This window comes from Anabas testudineus, chromosome 9, assembly GCF_900324465.2.
Source record: "Anabas testudineus chromosome 9, fAnaTes1.2, whole genome shotgun sequence".
Taxonomy (NCBI): domain Eukaryota; kingdom Metazoa; phylum Chordata; class Actinopteri; order Anabantiformes; family Anabantidae; genus Anabas; species Anabas testudineus.
In genome coordinates, this window is record NC_046618.1 from 26327729 (window position 1) to 26345057 (window position 17329).

Here is a 17329-nt window from a genome sequence, read left to right on the forward strand (position 1 = left end):
TATAACAAGATCAGCAACCGTCACTAAAATCTGGAGGAAGGAATCCAGCCGTTCATTACATGCTTTTCCATTTGGTCCACTTCAGATCTGAATCCAAGAAAATCTGCAAAAATACAAATACAAATATCACTATTAATTTATAATTTAATGTTCTTGCTGATTTACTGTTCAGTTTAATATTATTAAGGATCATTTAAAATTTGTTACAGCTTCAGTCTGAATACATAAAGAAAGAAAACTGTAGGAAACATTAGCCAAGTATCCAAAATGAAACTCCATCACAAAATACAGAAACGATGATAGTAAATCTTCGGCCAGTCAGTCGAACCATATCTGAACTGGCTGAATGAGTGCAGGCCATAAATCCTGTAAACAGCAACACGTTGCTACCATTCCTGTGTGTGATAATTGCTAAACTTAGATATTATAATTGTGGTATTTCTAGAAGTACAAATATCTCACAGCTTTCCATACAGTACAGTACTGTCCAGGAGAATATTCCACTTCGGTAAGTTTTATTTGTTAACAACAGAGAGACTAAATTATCTCCACAAGACAGAGCTCTTTAAATGTAAATGAGTTTCTCATGTTGACAACTCACCAGCAGCTGGGATTTTGTCTGAGGCTGGGTCAGGACACAGATCAACCAAAGCACTGACCTGCTGTAAATTCTGGCAGCACATGGGAGGTTGGCTGCCCCATATCTGACCCCTGATATGTTAATTTTCCCAAGATGCTACATAGAAGCTGTTCATCAACAACATCTTCACCTGGAGTTAAACAGTTTGACCCAAACTGAGGCCACAAACTCTGGTTTCTTCTGCCTTAAGGCATACCATGACCTTAATCCACTTAGTTCTGACACACTATTACATTTTGGTAGTAGCTTTGGTTTTGCAGCACATGCATGATGCGCTGTAATGCCTAGAAAATAAAATTATACATGCGTCTCAGACCCAGGCAAGAGACTAAGAAAGGGATGAATTATCTTCTCAATATTAAAACTACACTTATTTAATCACATTAGAATATTGTTAAAGTTACAAGCTGCAGGAATTACCTGAAAAGTTTCTTTACATGTGGAAGAAAATCAAAAGGAGCAACATGCCAGCTTGAAATCCAGCAAGAATAAGCCTAACACTCAAGACCTAAGCCTCTCCAGCTGCCCTCCCTCTGTTTTATCCCTCCCTTTGCTTTGGCTTCATTTTTGGTCCAAATGTCTATGATTTGCTCTCCTGGCTATGACCCAGTGCAGCTGAGGGTCTCCCCACTGCACACAAAACACAGGGACCAACATGTGAGTGTGCACACACGTGGAACATCTGGCGGTTTACAGCTCCAAAGGCTGGATGACTTCAGTTTAAATGTGGGCAACATCTGTATTCAATTCGCTTTGGAGAATCGTGGTGAATTATACAAATGTATTATGGTGACCCCCCCATCTTTACTCCAACACCAGCTCAGAGCTAAAATCTAATGGACACACTGCTGTTACCTGCATTTATGCTCATCAACCTTTTCCATTTCACGCAGTGGTCAGCTTCCCTTCAGAGACACCTCAGGACAAAAACCTCGAGGATGCAGAAGGTCAGAACCTGGACATGAAACACAACAATTAAATCACACTGAAGAATGAACCCTTTTCAACATCTCACTGCTTTTCTTCTAGCACCACCTTCAGAACAAAATTCACACTCTGAGCTGAGGGATGTAATGAGCATATTATTAATATAACATGGCATGAGAATTATTATTTCTGCATTAGCCTCTAGTGGCCGCTAACATCCATTTCCCCTTTTTTACTTCTGGATACTGTACATGGAGAGTGAACTATAATGTTAAACTTTTCAACTTTGGAAAGCAAAGAACAAACTATTTGATGTGTTTTAGTTACACACTGTATTTAATATATATTCATATAAATACTATAAACAGGGGCAAGAAAAAGGATGTGAACCTTTGGAATGTCATGGATTTCTGCTTTCATTTGTCATCAAATTTAATCTGATCTTCATCTAAATCAAGAATATTAAATATAATGTGCCTAAAAATAAGAATGTGATGCCAAAACAATTCTGATCTTTATTGAGAACAACCATAAAAACCTCATAGTGCGAGAGGAAAATGTAGGTGACACCTTTAAATAATGACCTCAAAAAGGCTAATTGGAGTCAGGTGTTAGCATAAGTTCAGAAAATTAGTTTGGAGGTGTAGATTAGAGCTACTTCAACTACTTTTGAGTTATGCCACTGTGTATATATTTATTTATTATTTTTGTGTACAATACAGATAGATACATCTTAAAAAATAAACTCCTACATATTAAAGTAGCCAGGATAGTCAAATCATTTTGACGGACAGGGGATCTTTAAAAGAACAAGGTGAGAATGAGCAAAATCAGTAAATAAAAGTTTGTGAAATAGTTTCTGATCCTTTCAGTTTCATGTTTGAACGACCTGCAGTGAGCACATGTGCTTATCTCACTGATGTAAGATTTCACAAACTCATTACTCTTACTGTTTAAAAGCTGAGTGGCCTGTGTGGAAAACATAATTTCCATTATTACTACTGTGATAATAATTAAGTTTGACAGTTTTCCACTTTGCTGAGCCATTAAGTGTGTACGGTTTCTCTGAAGGTACATCACATTTCACAGAAAATAAAATGTTTTCCCTCATGACTGTTTTTCTTACTTTGAGCACAAACACAATGGGAATATAATTCTGAAAAATTCTCTCGCTCCCTATGTAAATGCCTTGTGCTGAGTTTTCCTCAGGAGACAGAAAAATACACTAAACCTATTCTCAGTCATTTCTAATTCAAAACACCTTAATGAGAAAAGTCACACACACACACACACACACACTAATCTGTTGGAGAGTGTTTCACTGAGGATTAACAGGACTGTCAAAAAGCAACTCGCTGCTGTTACAGAACACTGGATTTTCTTGGCATCAGCACACGTCTGTGTTATTTTACCATTTGAGGACTGAGTATCTCTACTGGTTATTACACTACACTGAGAAAAGGTGCCTGCAAACACACCTGTGCATTAAATAACGACTGGCAGATTCCTTCATGAATGTGGTGTAATCTATCAAATTAAATTAATTAATCCAATAAGACATCTGGCACATCACTGCTGTTCTGAAACACAAGTAGGAATGATAACACGTGTTTGTGATAAATTACTTTTACAGGAACAAACATTAAACTAAATGCTCTTGGTAAATCTGTTACCCCAATAGTGTTCAGGTCCTTCTGTTTAAACTAAACCCCAAAGCAGAAACTCTGTTAACAGAGACCAACACAAACCAGTTGTCAGATGAATGAATAATGAAAACTAATATTCATTAATAATAAAACTTATATTAACTAATATGACTAATTGCAGCCACTTCATAGACATCAACTAACCCTATAGATTCACATTCACACGTTTCTATAAAACAGAAACTGACCACCATCATTAAATATCGGTAGAGTTCTATATTAGTAGGATATTAGTATTATATTAGTACTGTATTAGTGGTATATTAATTCTATATTAGTAGTATATATATATATATATATATACACACACTCTTCTATTTTTCACCTGTTTACAAACTGTCGTCCTTCTCAGCAACAAGCCGCTCGGCCGCCATCTTTGTTTTAATTCGAAGCAATTAGAAATAATTCCTGGAATTCAGTGGACTGAATATTTTATTCTACTAATGTTTAGGAGTCTTTTCTTTCTAGTAAACTATAAACAGCCGCAAGTGTTTTTAAACGACACACCGGGCGTTTTAAACAAGGTTAACTTAGTTAGCTAACAGCTAGCTAGACTCAGCTAACAGCTTCTAGAGTTAATTAGCTTGATACACGGAGGCACGTGCTGGGCTGAGGTTACAGGTGCATTCTCACTACACAGGATTAATAACATGTGCGTTAAGTAATAAAATATCTTATAAATCACACCAGCTATTAAATTCTTACCTGGTAAACTGGAGTTCAGTCGGTTTCAGGGACACACAGACACAGTCTGGCTGTTTGATGGGGACTGTGGACTGTGTGGTAGTTTAGAGCTGTAAGAAACCAGATAAGTTGAACTTTTAAGTCACACAAACATTTAACTAAATAATGTTCCTCCTCTTCTCGGCAGGTGAGTGGGCGCCATCTTGATTTGAGTCCCTTTTATAAGCTGTGTAGGGGCGGGGCTGAACAAGGCCCCACCCCTTAGTTACTGCAGTAAACAGAAGTAGAAGTACAACAGATACTTTAATTAACATGAAGTACCACAGATACTTTAATTAACATGAAGTACCACAGATACTTTAATTAACATGAAGTACCACAGATACTTTAATTAACATGAAGTACCACAGATACTTTAATTAACATGAAGTACCACAGATACTTTAATTAACATGAAGTACCACAGATACTTTAATTAACATGAAGTACCACAGATACTTTAATTAACATGAAGTACTAAGTACAAGTATCTTCAAAATAGGAGATACTGATATAAAATAGTTTCTATCTTTACCACTGTTGATGACATGAATGTTTACTCCACATTTATTTACTTGTGTCTCATAAATAAAGTTTCTGCCAAAGTCTAAAAAGTAACACACAAAGGTCAAGAAACAGGAGAATAAGACATATAATAAGACAATAAGAATACATCTGTTTAGAAATGTTTTTTAATTTATGTTATGCATTTAATTTCCAAAAAGAATGATTCATTTCCATTGATGAGACGGTTTTACAGTGATTGGCTCCACATAGTATATGACATGCAATTAAGGACATAAAAAATAAAAAACAAAACAGCATAACAACTTATATTTTACATTCTTAAACGATGCACCCTGAAATGATATTCAACCTGAATTAAACAGAAAGACCAGTTTTAGGAAAATTCATCCAACATGTTTTCAGTTTGAATCCTTTTGTATACATTTTTGGAAATAATTCACCCATCATCCACGTATCTGTGAACACTTTCAATTGTGTTGGTTGGCACATAGGCCCAGATTAAAGTGACCCCTGTAAGGTGTTGAACCCTGTTTAAGGAGATGGGGCTGCTCACTTTGTCATTTACAGGGCTGATGGACAGTAAAGTAATGATGGTTGATAGTCTTTAGATGCCATAACGTTGTCAGTGTAACATTTCAGCGTATTCTAGTGCAAATGGTAAAAAGACTGGAATGTATTGAGTTTCTCTTCACAGTAAATGTGGTGCTCGCAGCTAAAGAGAGCTCACCTCCACTTTCATCAGGGGGAGAATAAGCTTGGTGATGAAATAGCTTCTTAAGATGTCGGCACTCATAGGTCTATTGGCAGGTTGGAGCAGGGCACCTACTGTTTAACGATATTCTGTATAGGTAAACATGTTACTAAAAGGACAACTGTTGTGGCATCATCAAGGTTTTGAGACGAATTAAGTTCAGCCTCGTTTGGAGTTGGAGAAATGATACAGTTTAAAGAAAGTCTTTGTAATTGAATATTCCCTCAATCTTAATCACTCATTATATTTGATATTTATGCTTGGGAAGTACAACACATCTTTTGCACTCTGCCAGTATCAATTCCTTTGCATCACCAAACCCAATAGAGAATCTCATCTTTTTTTACAGAGGATAAACAGTGGCTGTGAATGGTGGATCTGAGCCAAGTCAAGTTTCTCAGATCTCTGAATGTTTCTGGGCTCCTGACAACAGAAGATGCTTTGATAATCCAGTTTTTAAAGTTGCAGTCCTGTTAGCTTTAGTCTCCCCTAAAATCATCACATCAATCGTAGCCTTTGAGTTAAGATTTTTCAGAGATTTGTTTAAAGGCTTTAAGGCTTTCCATTTCAAAGTCTACATTTGCAGTTTTCATCTTCATCTGTGTTAGAAAAATACGCAAATTACATATCCCACGTAAAACCTCTTTCTTACAGACACAATTCTTTACTTTTACACTATTGTCTATTAAACCAAGGATTTACTGTAAACCAAAAATTTAAAACAACACTATGTTCCACAAACACAGTTTTCCACCCTCATGCAACCAAAATGAATCAAAACAGTACGTCACACCGAGACAAGCACAGACGCGACAGGTGAGTTAGTACTAACCTCACACACAGATTACATGGTTATAGCCCTTTTCAAAGGCAGTTCACATGCTGTGACGCCTTGAGACGAGTACCGCTGAAAGACTATTTTATATACAGAGGATGTATGGCTGTAGTTTCCATGACGGGCCCCAAGAATTAGGCCTAGTCCCGGATTTGCAGAATGCAATGCTTGAACAAGCTTATTCCATGGGCTGTAGATGATACAGATGAAACTAGCTTTGGGTGCAGGAGAAGATGTAGGGATCCCTGTGTTTATGTAATAAATCAAATAAATTCCAATTAGGTTTAAAGTATTCTGCACAAAGAAAGACCTCAGTGTCTGCACATGCAACCGTTAAATCCCTAATCATGCGTTATTCCAACACAAGTGGTGATTTTATGATGATAAACAACATGACTGCATTAAAATAAATCTCTCTGCAGGTTGGTCTCTTCTGTAGAGACGTGGAAACTTGAATGATTATTTTACAATGAAATCAACATTTCTAGTACTACCCCTACATTAACAAAAAAACTAAGATTCTACTTACAGTAGTTGTTTTTATTTTTTAATTGCACACCCCCCTTTTTTTTTCCTTCAATTAATCTCAGAGTTCCTGTCTTCAGGACGTTACCACTAAGGATGTTTTTTAGCTCCACTCGCTTCAAGATCACTTTAACCCAGCCATTCAGTTTGAATTCAAAGGTGGCTGCCAACTCGTATTTTGCATGTTTCAGTTCTTTCACTGAATCAAACGCATCAGTCAAAGATTTACTGGCTCTACTGCATCACATCACTTTATGTGAGGCTCCTGGCACGCTCCATATACGCCATTCAGAGATAAAACGTTGTTGGTAGTGACGACCACAGATGACTTTCAGTGTCTTGGCTGAATAACCAAGCTCCTGTGTGATCGCGACCCAATAACTCAGCAGACCTCCTCCGCTCAGACAACAAAGAACATTTAACACTCAACAAGCCCATCGCACAGTCAATCTTTCTGGATCCAATGCACAGATTCTGTTGCCTGGAGACTCCTGCAGAAACTGAAACTTGTCTGTTTTTTCTTGTTTTTTTACATTTGGTGTAGTTTATTCTCTACTAAATATCTGCATGCTCATCATTTGAAAGGAATGTATTCAGTATTATTCTTTTTAGACATGGCACAACTAGGGAGCCACCCTAGCTTCTGCCAGTGCACAAAACAGTTTAAAGACACTTTTACATAGTATAAACCAGGACTATATGAGTCAACAACATGGTCTCACGTTACAGACACGTAAAAAGACACACAGGTATAAACACACACGTTTACAGTACACATGTAGTACACAGAGACAGTTATAACAATGGCTGCTTTCTTCTACATACATATTCTTTGTGTATACATTAGTATACATGTTTAAAGATACAGGAATGTGAGGATCTACAAACAGATATGCAAAGATTTTCTATTTCTTTACAGAAAACAAACATGAGACAGTTTACTATTAGTGTTGAAAAATTATTTTTTATAATTTTAAGCAATTATTGCAATCTAAACAATATGGCTTTGTCTAGTGAAAGTCCTATCTGAGCTAGAAAATGAAAAGAAGAAAATATTGTATAGTGCTTATGACAACTTCATCATTAGTCTTATTAAGTTATTCTAAGTTACAGACTCATGGAACAATGTATTAATCATACATCATTGCATAACTAACCACTGAATAGCCACCGGATCATTTAGGAATAACCAACATGCTGTGTTTTATTGATAAATGTCCATATATTAAGGTAGTTTCACTAAATAGAGATTGTTTCCATTTACAGTACATCTACTTAAATGTTATCTGACAAATCACTATGATATTTCATGGGATTAAGAGAAAGTACACTCTACGTGCGAGATGACAACTTGCAGACCAGTTTTCTCAGGCTCAGTCTACTACAGGGACAGTATCTAATCCTATCTAGCCACGGGACACTTTTGAGCTAATAGGATGGTATTGTTTTAGTTTAGTGGTTGCCTTTGGGATGCATGCACACACTGACTGGGCTGCAGTTAAAAAAACAGATTGACATGCATGTCTTTGTTTAGGCAGTGCCAAAAGAAATAGTGAGGTCTCACCAGTATTTCTTTGGTCTTTCGGTCAAGTGAACTTTACGCTTTCAACGATGAAGGGGAGATTAGCTCAGTTAGAATGTGATTTAATTCACAATTATTGTTGCCTTAAACGAAATCGGCAGTACATTCAGAAAAAGTAACATTGACATTGTCTGGCATTTGTATTCATGTGTGAATAAGAAAAACAAAGTCAAATATGAATAGAAAGTACAAATTAAAAGCTTCTTGATAGCAGTCAGTTATTCGAGTGCTCATATAATGTATAACCAATGACAGACAGCGTGACAGAATATTCACCGGCTACCTCAACTGTTTCCCAGTGGTCGGTGCTTTGATTGTCTATGGGGACGACACCAGCTAAAATCAGAGTGACTAGATTTGACTTTTACTTTGATGTGAAGATCTGTAAAATCAGACAAAACCGACATTTCCGAGGATTCAAACAAGTTAAAAAGAGACTTGTTTGGTTGTATGAATGGTGCCTTGAGCAAAGTAAAGTCTGTTCCAAAATTTTTGTGATTTAAAATTCGTACATTAACATAAGTTCTTGGTGCGTTCAGGTTCTAAAGTTCTGCTTTTCTAACTCGATGGCAGTCTAACTAGCTGACAGGCTTAAGAAGTATAGCTTTTGTAAAACTACAGTAGAAGTAGGTTTTCCTTCAGCAAACAGAAGCTGGTAGCCTCACGGGGAACCAGGAAGTATGATTTTAAATAGTCTAGTGGACTGTTCGGCCTCTAAAACTTTGTTCCCAGAACTTTTAGAAACCCAAAAGCCAACATTACTAAAATACATTATTCCAAAAGTGTCTGGTGTTGTATCCTCGAACGTGTACCTAAATGCTACCAACAACTTGACTCAAAGTGAAACCCTCATTTACAATTACTATGAAGGCACATGTCCTAAAAACTCAAATGCTGATTTTCTTTTTTTTAATATAAAGACCTACAGCAGGTTTGTAAAAGTAGAAAACCCCCAACGAAATAAACAAAACATGCGCCATCTACTGGAAAACATGGTGGCAGTGTCGTGAAAAACCACAGAAGCCAGACGACTGAAGAGTCCCTGCCCTTCTTTAAAGGAACACTGTTCTCCATTGGTCACCACCACCTGGGAACAGGTGACAGTGAACCAATCAAAATGTCTGATCTGAGTGGGTGAAAAACAGATTTACAGAAAGGTTGCACAGTAATTGTGTAAAATAAAAGGGAGACAGAATGAAAGACTGTCAAAGAGTAGAAAATGACAAAGTAAAAGGTTTCTGGAAAGGCAGTGTGTAGCCTCTAACAGTTTGGCGAGAACCCCCCCCCCAACAAATCCCCCAACACTCAAGTCCCCAGTCGCTCATCTCCTCAAACCTTCAACCATCGAAGTTGCTCAACCCAAAATCCCTGACAAAAAGATTCCCTCCTCCCGTTGCCCCACAGCCTGGCCCAGGCCAGACTGGACCCTGAATTTAGGGTTCATCTGATTTGTGGTGTTTTTTGCTTCTTTTTTTTTTTTTTACTTCTTGAACATGTCCTGTAGAGGTCCGGGCAGAAACTTGAGGACAGTGTCGAGGATGCTCTCCTCGTCCTCTTCATCGTCATCTCCGCAGCCCCTGGGGATCGCCTTCTTGGGACGGGTCAGTGACCCCTCGCAGGCCTGCTCCATGGCTGCTTTCTCCTCCGCCTCTTTCTCCTCCTTCTTCTTGAGCCCGTACTGGAGATTAGAGTGAATAAGAATGAATGGTAGAAGCACAAACGTGACGTGTTACAGATTCACTTATTTTCTTATAAAAACTAAATAAAACCATATTTCAAATGCTGCAGGTTGGCTTCCTTTCTTTGTGCCTTTCAGTGGCCCATTACCACGCTATATATTTGGTGTTGTGTGTGAAACCTTCGAGCGTCATGTTGCAGGATTCTTGTGCACAAAATCAAACAAGAGGAGAACTCTTTATCAAACACATCACAAACACATACGGTCATCCTCTTACAGACAATATCACATACAAAAAAATCTGTGCTGCAGTATGTGAACACATTCTGAACACAGTGAATGTCTCAGAAAGACTCCAAACACTCCAACACTTTAAATTTGATCATGATCATTTAAAATATCAAGACAAGGATATTCTAAATTGAATTACAACCAAAGCAGGCAACTGCTCTGTTGGATCCAGATCCTCAGGAGCTATAAAAGCTTTACCTTCACCAAGTGGCAGTTTAGTTTGAGTTAATGGATTTATTTCTGATCTGTTAGGGGATGTGAATCATGTAAACATCAGGCTGGCAGTACACAAGTCCTAACAGAGTGAAGTAATAACAAGCTAACATGGATAGTATCCTGTAGTACTCTTTGACATAGAACCAGATGTGTATCCTTACCTTGTCCCTGATGGTCTGCCGTACTTTTTCCCTCTCTGCCTCCATGCGGGCGTGTTTAGCCTTCCTTTCCTCCTCCTGCTGCCTCAGCGCCTCCTGCCGCTCCTCCTCCTTCTTAGCTGCATCTGGGTCCTTCTCCTCCTCCCCACCCAGCATCTTACCCATGTCTTTGGTGGCCCCTGGACAGATGGGACACAGATATTGGACGGTTGTTTCCCAGTCTGACCCCAGTCTACTGCTTTTGTCGTGACAGTGATATTTCAACGTGATCTGCTGGACCCACGATCAACAGGCTGGAGCAGCAGAAGGTGTACTACAAAACACTTATTAGAAGTCACATGGAGGTCATGTAATCAAGAAGCAAGTCAAGAGTTAAAAACAAAAAAGAAGAATTTGCTGCAGCTGTTTTGTCAAAATCAACTGAATTCATGTGGGTTATACAAAGAGCCACCCAACAATAGAACACTGACACCCACGACTGGCATATTGAACTATGAAAAATATGCACGGTTGCACTTCTGAGGATTATGTGGTGACGGGGATCTGGGAAGATCCTCAAGGCATCTGGGAAAACAAGAAGGAAGACAGAGAGCCAGCTGGAAGAGCTTCAAACAACCACAGAGACTGAGGAAGACACATTCTTCTATCCGGCGTCAGCCATCTGTCAGCCTTCCTGTTCCTCCACGTTTAGGTAGTTGTCTCAGTTATACCTGAATTATTAATCATAGGTGAGATGAGAATCACTTTATAGTTGATAACAGGCTTACACAGAAGAAAGAGCTTTCTAGTAGCTTTCTAAACAATTATCAAACAAAAATACACATTTCTGGTTTCAGCTTCTTAATTGAAACTGGCTGCTTTTCACTTTGTACTGTACATATTTAAAAATCTATTTAAAAATAACCAGACTAGCTAGTGGTCTTATGAAGGAGTTGGTTAAATATGTGCACAACGTGCCACTGCAGGTTTTGAAATGTGATGCCTTGCACAGAGGCACATCAACAGTGACTCCTTCACCACTTTCTTGCCTCTTTATCTGTAACAGAAGCTGCTTTCTAGATGTGAAAGCATCTCCCTCAGGCCTATCGATATTTCTGTTGTTACCTCCGTCTGATCGATAGTAAATACAGGACCACCCGAGAGTGTATGAATTATGGATCCCCGAGCCGAGAGAAAACTTCATCTGGGTATTGATCTGCCTCTGAGGCACCGGTGAGAGGAGAGCCTTGCTGGCGGTCTGGTTTGCCATCTAACGCCTTTCTTTAGTCAGAGCCAAAATAAGGGCCAAGCGTGATTTGCCACTGAGGGGATTATTAGAGGAAAGTTGTATTTCCTGTATTATGTTGCCAGGATTATATGTGTTAGAAATGAAATCATATGTACTAGTTTTCAGTAAAAAGGATGTTAAACCACAAAATAGCATCATTAATTTAGGATACAGGCTACAGATGGAAAGAATACTGATGCAAGATAAATACATCAATAAATAGAAATATTCGTATTTCCTCGATTGGTTCAATGAAGGTAGTTTGTTCTGATACAGTTTATAGCTGAAAAAGAAATTTGAGAGCCAGGAAGTTCATTAAACATTAATGGTTCAGTCACAGCTATTTATTACCAACCGCATCAACCCATACAGATATACCGAGGCCATTTATTGTTATGTGGCAGTAAAAACCTGAATTACTGCCTCTTTAAGCACACAGGAATCAAATAAGAGCTTTCTGAGTAAATGACTCTGAAGAAATGTGGTTCCCTCTCAGGTTTATGAACCCAGGGTTGGCCTTTTTCTGCGCTCTGAAGCCGACTCACGCAGTGGTCCCAGTTTCCCTGCAGCGCTGCGCGGTGGCAGCAAACCCGAGGATGACAAATTAGCACTGCGCTGGTTAGGACTCGCTGGAGAGTCGGGGTAAGGTCACACTGTCCACTGTGGGCAATTCGCTCAAACACACACCATATGTACTGGGACTGTGTGTGTGTGTTGTGTGCAAACAGCTAAAGAGCAACGACACAGACTTCTCTCCCAGAAACACTGAGGAACACATGCTGCTGTGATGATCTGTCATGATAATTCCTACATTGTTGATAAAGCTGCTATAACACTGTTAGTCTCAGGTTGTTAGGTAAAAAAACAAGTCCTATATTTTAGGACTTGATAGCTTCTGTCTTTTCATTTGATTCTGTCATCACGTAAACATCACTGCACCATGTCCACGTTGCAGTTGTTCCTTTGCTTCACCTCCGTCTCCCTCCTCCATCAGTCCATTAAAGGCCAGCTCACAGGTTTGCTCTGCAAAGGTGGGCAGTTTGACACTAAGTGCTGAAATGGCCCCAGTCCTCGTATTGTTCATTCTATTGCTTCATTACTTTATTCAGTTTTTGCATTGGCCAGGTCTTTGTGCCACAGGGATTTTCATGCACAAAAGCTCTCAGTTTGAGGATGTAGAGGCACGCTGATTACAGCATGGTTCCTCAAGTGCCTTAACAGATGCCTAAAAGACAAATACTGGGCAGCAAAGAGCCCACTTGTACAAGATTTGACTGATTTAGTAGATTTGATTGAAGCTGATTAAAGAGAATACCTGGATGTGAAACTAAAATCCGTGAGAGGAATTTTTATTTTTTCTACATCCAACTTTTAGCTTTTTAAAAAAGAGTAGTTATGAACTGTAAAGTGTCAAAAGGTTGTTTATTCTTGGACCAAGTCAGTCAAAAAACAGTGGAGCTCAAGGTGAAATTTAGGTTTATGACTGGATGCACAGGTACTGAGCTAATGCCTGGACAATGACTTCACCTCACAGCCTTGTATTGAAGGGGTTCTTAATCTGCAATCAGTATATTTTCATACATATTATTTACCGTTCTCTACCTGGGCACACAGCTTGCTTTAATTTGTCCTCTATCCCTAATACAGTGGAACTGAGTACTCCAGGGAGTTTATACAGGAATGACGAGAAAGAAGTGTAAAGAAAACATGAGAAAAGCCTGAGCTGAACACAAGGATGTTAGGAAGAGAAAAGACAGCACAAAGAATGACAAAGTCAGAGACGAGCCATGGGCCATTGACTCCCCCCAGCTAGTCAGATGGATGGCAGTGCTGCTGGATAATTTGTTAGGGGTGGAGGGGTTTGAAAAATGGAGCTCATTTAAATAATGAATGACCTCCATTGCAAAAGTCGGCCCTCATAACTCATATAAGCGCCTGGACCACCTGAGAAATCTGACACATCGATCACATTTTCAGGTATCAGACTGCCAGTGGATGGTCACCAGTTTGGTCCCCACTCTTGTTCTGCTGAAGTAAAGTGCTGATAACATGTGGCTCTGTGTAGATTCTCTAGTCAACTTATCAGCCAGCATGTGGCTTCCTCTGATTACACCTTCCTCGCCTGCTCATCTTCATCCTGCCTGCACAGGAAATGAAATGGTAAGCTCACCTCGCCTGGTCAGGACCAGCTTGTGCTGATCTTGCTGAGATAATCTTTCATATGAGCTCCTTTATGAGGAGGCGAGATGTTCACGTGTGATGTCCTGGTGAAGTCAGAAAAGGCAGCAAGTACATATCGGAAACTAAATCAGTGCTCTGAGGACACCTTTCTGCAGACATGTATGTCAAATGGAGACTCAGTGGTCACATTTTATACATAAATGACATCTTAGCTGCAAATCATATCTACCATATATATTTTCCTATTCATTTGCAAAGTGGAGGTTTGGACTAAATTAATTGTCAGTGGAAAACATTCTTTCCAAATTTACGTTGTTCTTTCCTCATTTAAACTGCGTCCTTCTCAAGAGAAGATACCTTCCTGTGGTGTGTCTCACTTCTGTCTCATTAGTATAGGAGAAGTCACCAAATCAGTAGGACCCAGTATCTGTGGACTATGATCACTAGAGTGTCTGTAAAATGATATGTCGTAGTAAATCTTCGGTCCATGGATTCACCAGCTGTCCTGAACTGATTAATCTAAAACAAGGTGGAAACACTGATGAGTCCAATGTCTAATTAAAGAACCAGAAAATACAATCTGTGGCCTGCAGCTGAAATCTATACCTCAGTCCATACCAATAACATGTTCAGGAGCTATCCAACATCTAATGAAATTAGTGAGGTCTGGACTGGTCTGGATGTGTGTAGGTCTCAGGCTAAATTAGATAAAAATGTGAGTGTAACTAAGTAGGACAGAGGAGATGGCTGAGTGCATTCATCCTGATATACCAGCATGTGTTGTGTTCCTGCTTGTGTTCACTGTATGGCATCCATCAGTCTGTATGTTGTCTGTTTCAATCTTCGTCTCATTTTAACTTTCCAGTACAAGAATATTTTAAGAGTGACAAGGCGTGAAAATACACTGCCCATCAAAAAAAAAAAAACAGTCACACACTTTGCCTTTAGCTTTGATTACACACATTCACCGAGGTGTAGGTTTGATGAGCTTCTGCAGTGTCTTAACATTTATTTCCGTCCATAGTTGCATTAATTTTTTCCTTATATCTTGTATTGATGGTGGGACTGGACTCTGTGGTGGCCAATTCATGTGTGAAAATGATGTGTCATGGTCCCTGAATCATTCTTTCACAATTTGAGCCTGATGAATTCTGACATTGTCATCTTGGAATATGCCTGTGTCATCAGTAAACTCCATTGTTGGAATATGATGGAATAACCTGGTCCTTCAGTATATTCTGGTTGTCAGCTGACCTCATTCTTTTGGTTCATAACGTTGCTGAACATAGACCTGACCAACTGCAGCAACCCCAGATCATAGCACTGCCCCCACAGGCTTGTACAGTAGGCACTAGACATGATGGGTGCATCACTTCACCTGCCTCTCTTCTTACCCTGATGAGCCGTCAATCTGGAACAGGATTAATCCTACCAGCTGAAAAATAATAATCCATGCAGTAATTATCCAGTGGGAGACCCTTCCCTAGTGACAGGAAGTGTAGTACAGCAGCACAAACGCTGCTTTGTTTTTAGGGTTATTATCAGTTTGTATCTACAGTCTTCAGTCATCCGTTACTAAATGACTTATACAGATTACCTCCATCCACACAGAATCATTTTTCTCATGCAGGCGCAAAATGTACATGCTGAATGGCTGCTGGCTCTGGTTTTTGTGATGTGTTTAAGTGCGATTGTTTAGCTGAGATTCAGATGATGTGAACTCAAAAGTCTGCATTTATGGCCACTAGTTCTTTGATGTCAGCTTGGTGTGTCTCTGCCTTAAAACAAGCACGTAACAGTTTCCAAAAAGAACATTTCAGATGTGAAAATTGGTTTAGAGTTTTAATGGCACTTTATTTGCAAATGACCTCCAGCTAAACTGAATCTTGTTCCATGCTAAGAACTAAAACCACGACTGAACCCTCATTTGTGCTGTCCCTCTTTCTGTATGTGTTTTTGGACGTGTGCATGTTGGTGTGTGTGCGGCTTCTTGTACATGTTCACGCATGGCCAGCTGCGTCCCAATTAAATAAATGCCACTCGGCTCCAGGAGAAAAGGTCACGGCACTAGACAGCACCTCTATGGGAGGTAAATTACAACACTTGGAATGGATGGACAAGGGGGCTGGGTGGTGTAATGAGGGATAAAGGGTTTTGTTGCCTAACACACATAACAAATGTAAATACCTAAATGTAAAAGTAACACACACAAAGGAGCTAGATGGAAGTCAAAGAGAGAACGCTGGAGAAAACTAAGTACAGCTTCGAACTCAGAGTCGTGGAGCTTTGTGTTGTTAGTGTCAAGAGTGAAACTTATATATTCAAATATTTAAAAAGAAGAAACAAACGTAATTTTGAGTTAAACTTTTTATACCTTTACCATCATTTTAAAGACTTATAACAAGTTGAATCTTTATAATATGTAGATTTGCAAAAGCATTTTTCCATTTCTTATTTCCATACATCCTCTCAAATATCTGCTTTGTAACAAGGGATACCTGTGAGTATTTTCTATGAAGCTGGTCATTTTAGCTCTCTTCCTATAAGGAAACACAGGAGAGTAAAGAATCAAAGAGTGGAAGATTGAAGAGAAGGAAAGGTTTAGCAGAGAACAGAGGAATGAAACCCAGAGTCGGAAATGAAAAAGGGGAATGAAAGAGGGGCGGAGAAGAACTCAGCGGGGAGGAGGCAGAGAGGGCAGAGTGAGCTATAAAGGAGTAAATCTCATTTCATTCTGGCTGGTGGTCACTGAGCTGATGAAACTAGATGAGAGCATTGATTTAAGGAGGCATTGACCTCTTGGCCCCTGAGGGTCCCTCACTCACATGAACATCCACAGCCTCTTTTATGTTGCTCTTACTGAATGAGTTCAACCTCAGCCGGTCACCAGTGGTATTAATGAAGACTGGGCACCAGAATAAAGAGCTCTAAAGGAAATACACATCGTACAGTACTCACCACCTAAAGCTTGTTTCATTACAAAATCCATGGTCCCTGCTGATCCGTTCGTTCCTCTCAAAGCCAAAGAGAACTGAGCATGTAGCCACCGAGCCTGAGATCTCCGGGTTCCTCACTTTCCACTGAGCTCGAGCGTCTTCAGTGACTCTCTGTTGGACCTGAGAGACAGGAAATGTGAAATTATTTTAATACCATTTAAAAGCTGGAGCCTTTGTGTTCCTTTCACTGATATAACAGTTTATTGCTGGCTTCACATTTCCTGCACAAAAGCTCCGTGTTGACAATTTCATCAATGGAGACATTACATACAACAGATCAGCGACAGATGCAGCATCGGACAGTGGGAAGCCGCAGCTCATGCTG

General features: G+C 39.4%; 1 protein-coding gene and 1 long non-coding RNA gene across 2 annotated transcripts in view; both read right to left on the bottom strand.

The window, feature by feature from the left end:
- Window positions 1–57: 57 nt before the first annotated feature.
- LOC113151231 lies at window positions 58–4134 on the bottom strand. The gene is made up of 3 exons (XR_003297707.1): window positions 3979–4134; window positions 1496–1595; window positions 58–103 (listed from the first exon to the last, which is right to left on the bottom strand). It is a non-coding gene; the product is annotated as an uncharacterized LOC113151231 (long non-coding RNA).
- A 576-nt stretch (window positions 4135–4710) lies between these two features.
- LOC113151229 (complexin-2) overlaps window positions 4711–17329 on the bottom strand; it is a 30455-nt gene continuing 17836 nt past the window's right edge. The window contains exons 2-4 of the mRNA XM_026344147.1: window positions 16967–17124; window positions 10564–10739; window positions 4711–9895 (exon numbers count right to left, since the gene is read on the bottom strand). Coding sequence (XP_026199932.1) covers window positions 9698–9895; window positions 10564–10739; window positions 16967–16997 — 405 coding nt within the window. The 5' untranslated portion in view covers window positions 16998–17124 and the 3' untranslated portion in view covers window positions 4711–9697. The remainder of the gene's footprint in view (window positions 9896–10563; window positions 10740–16966; window positions 17125–17329) is intronic.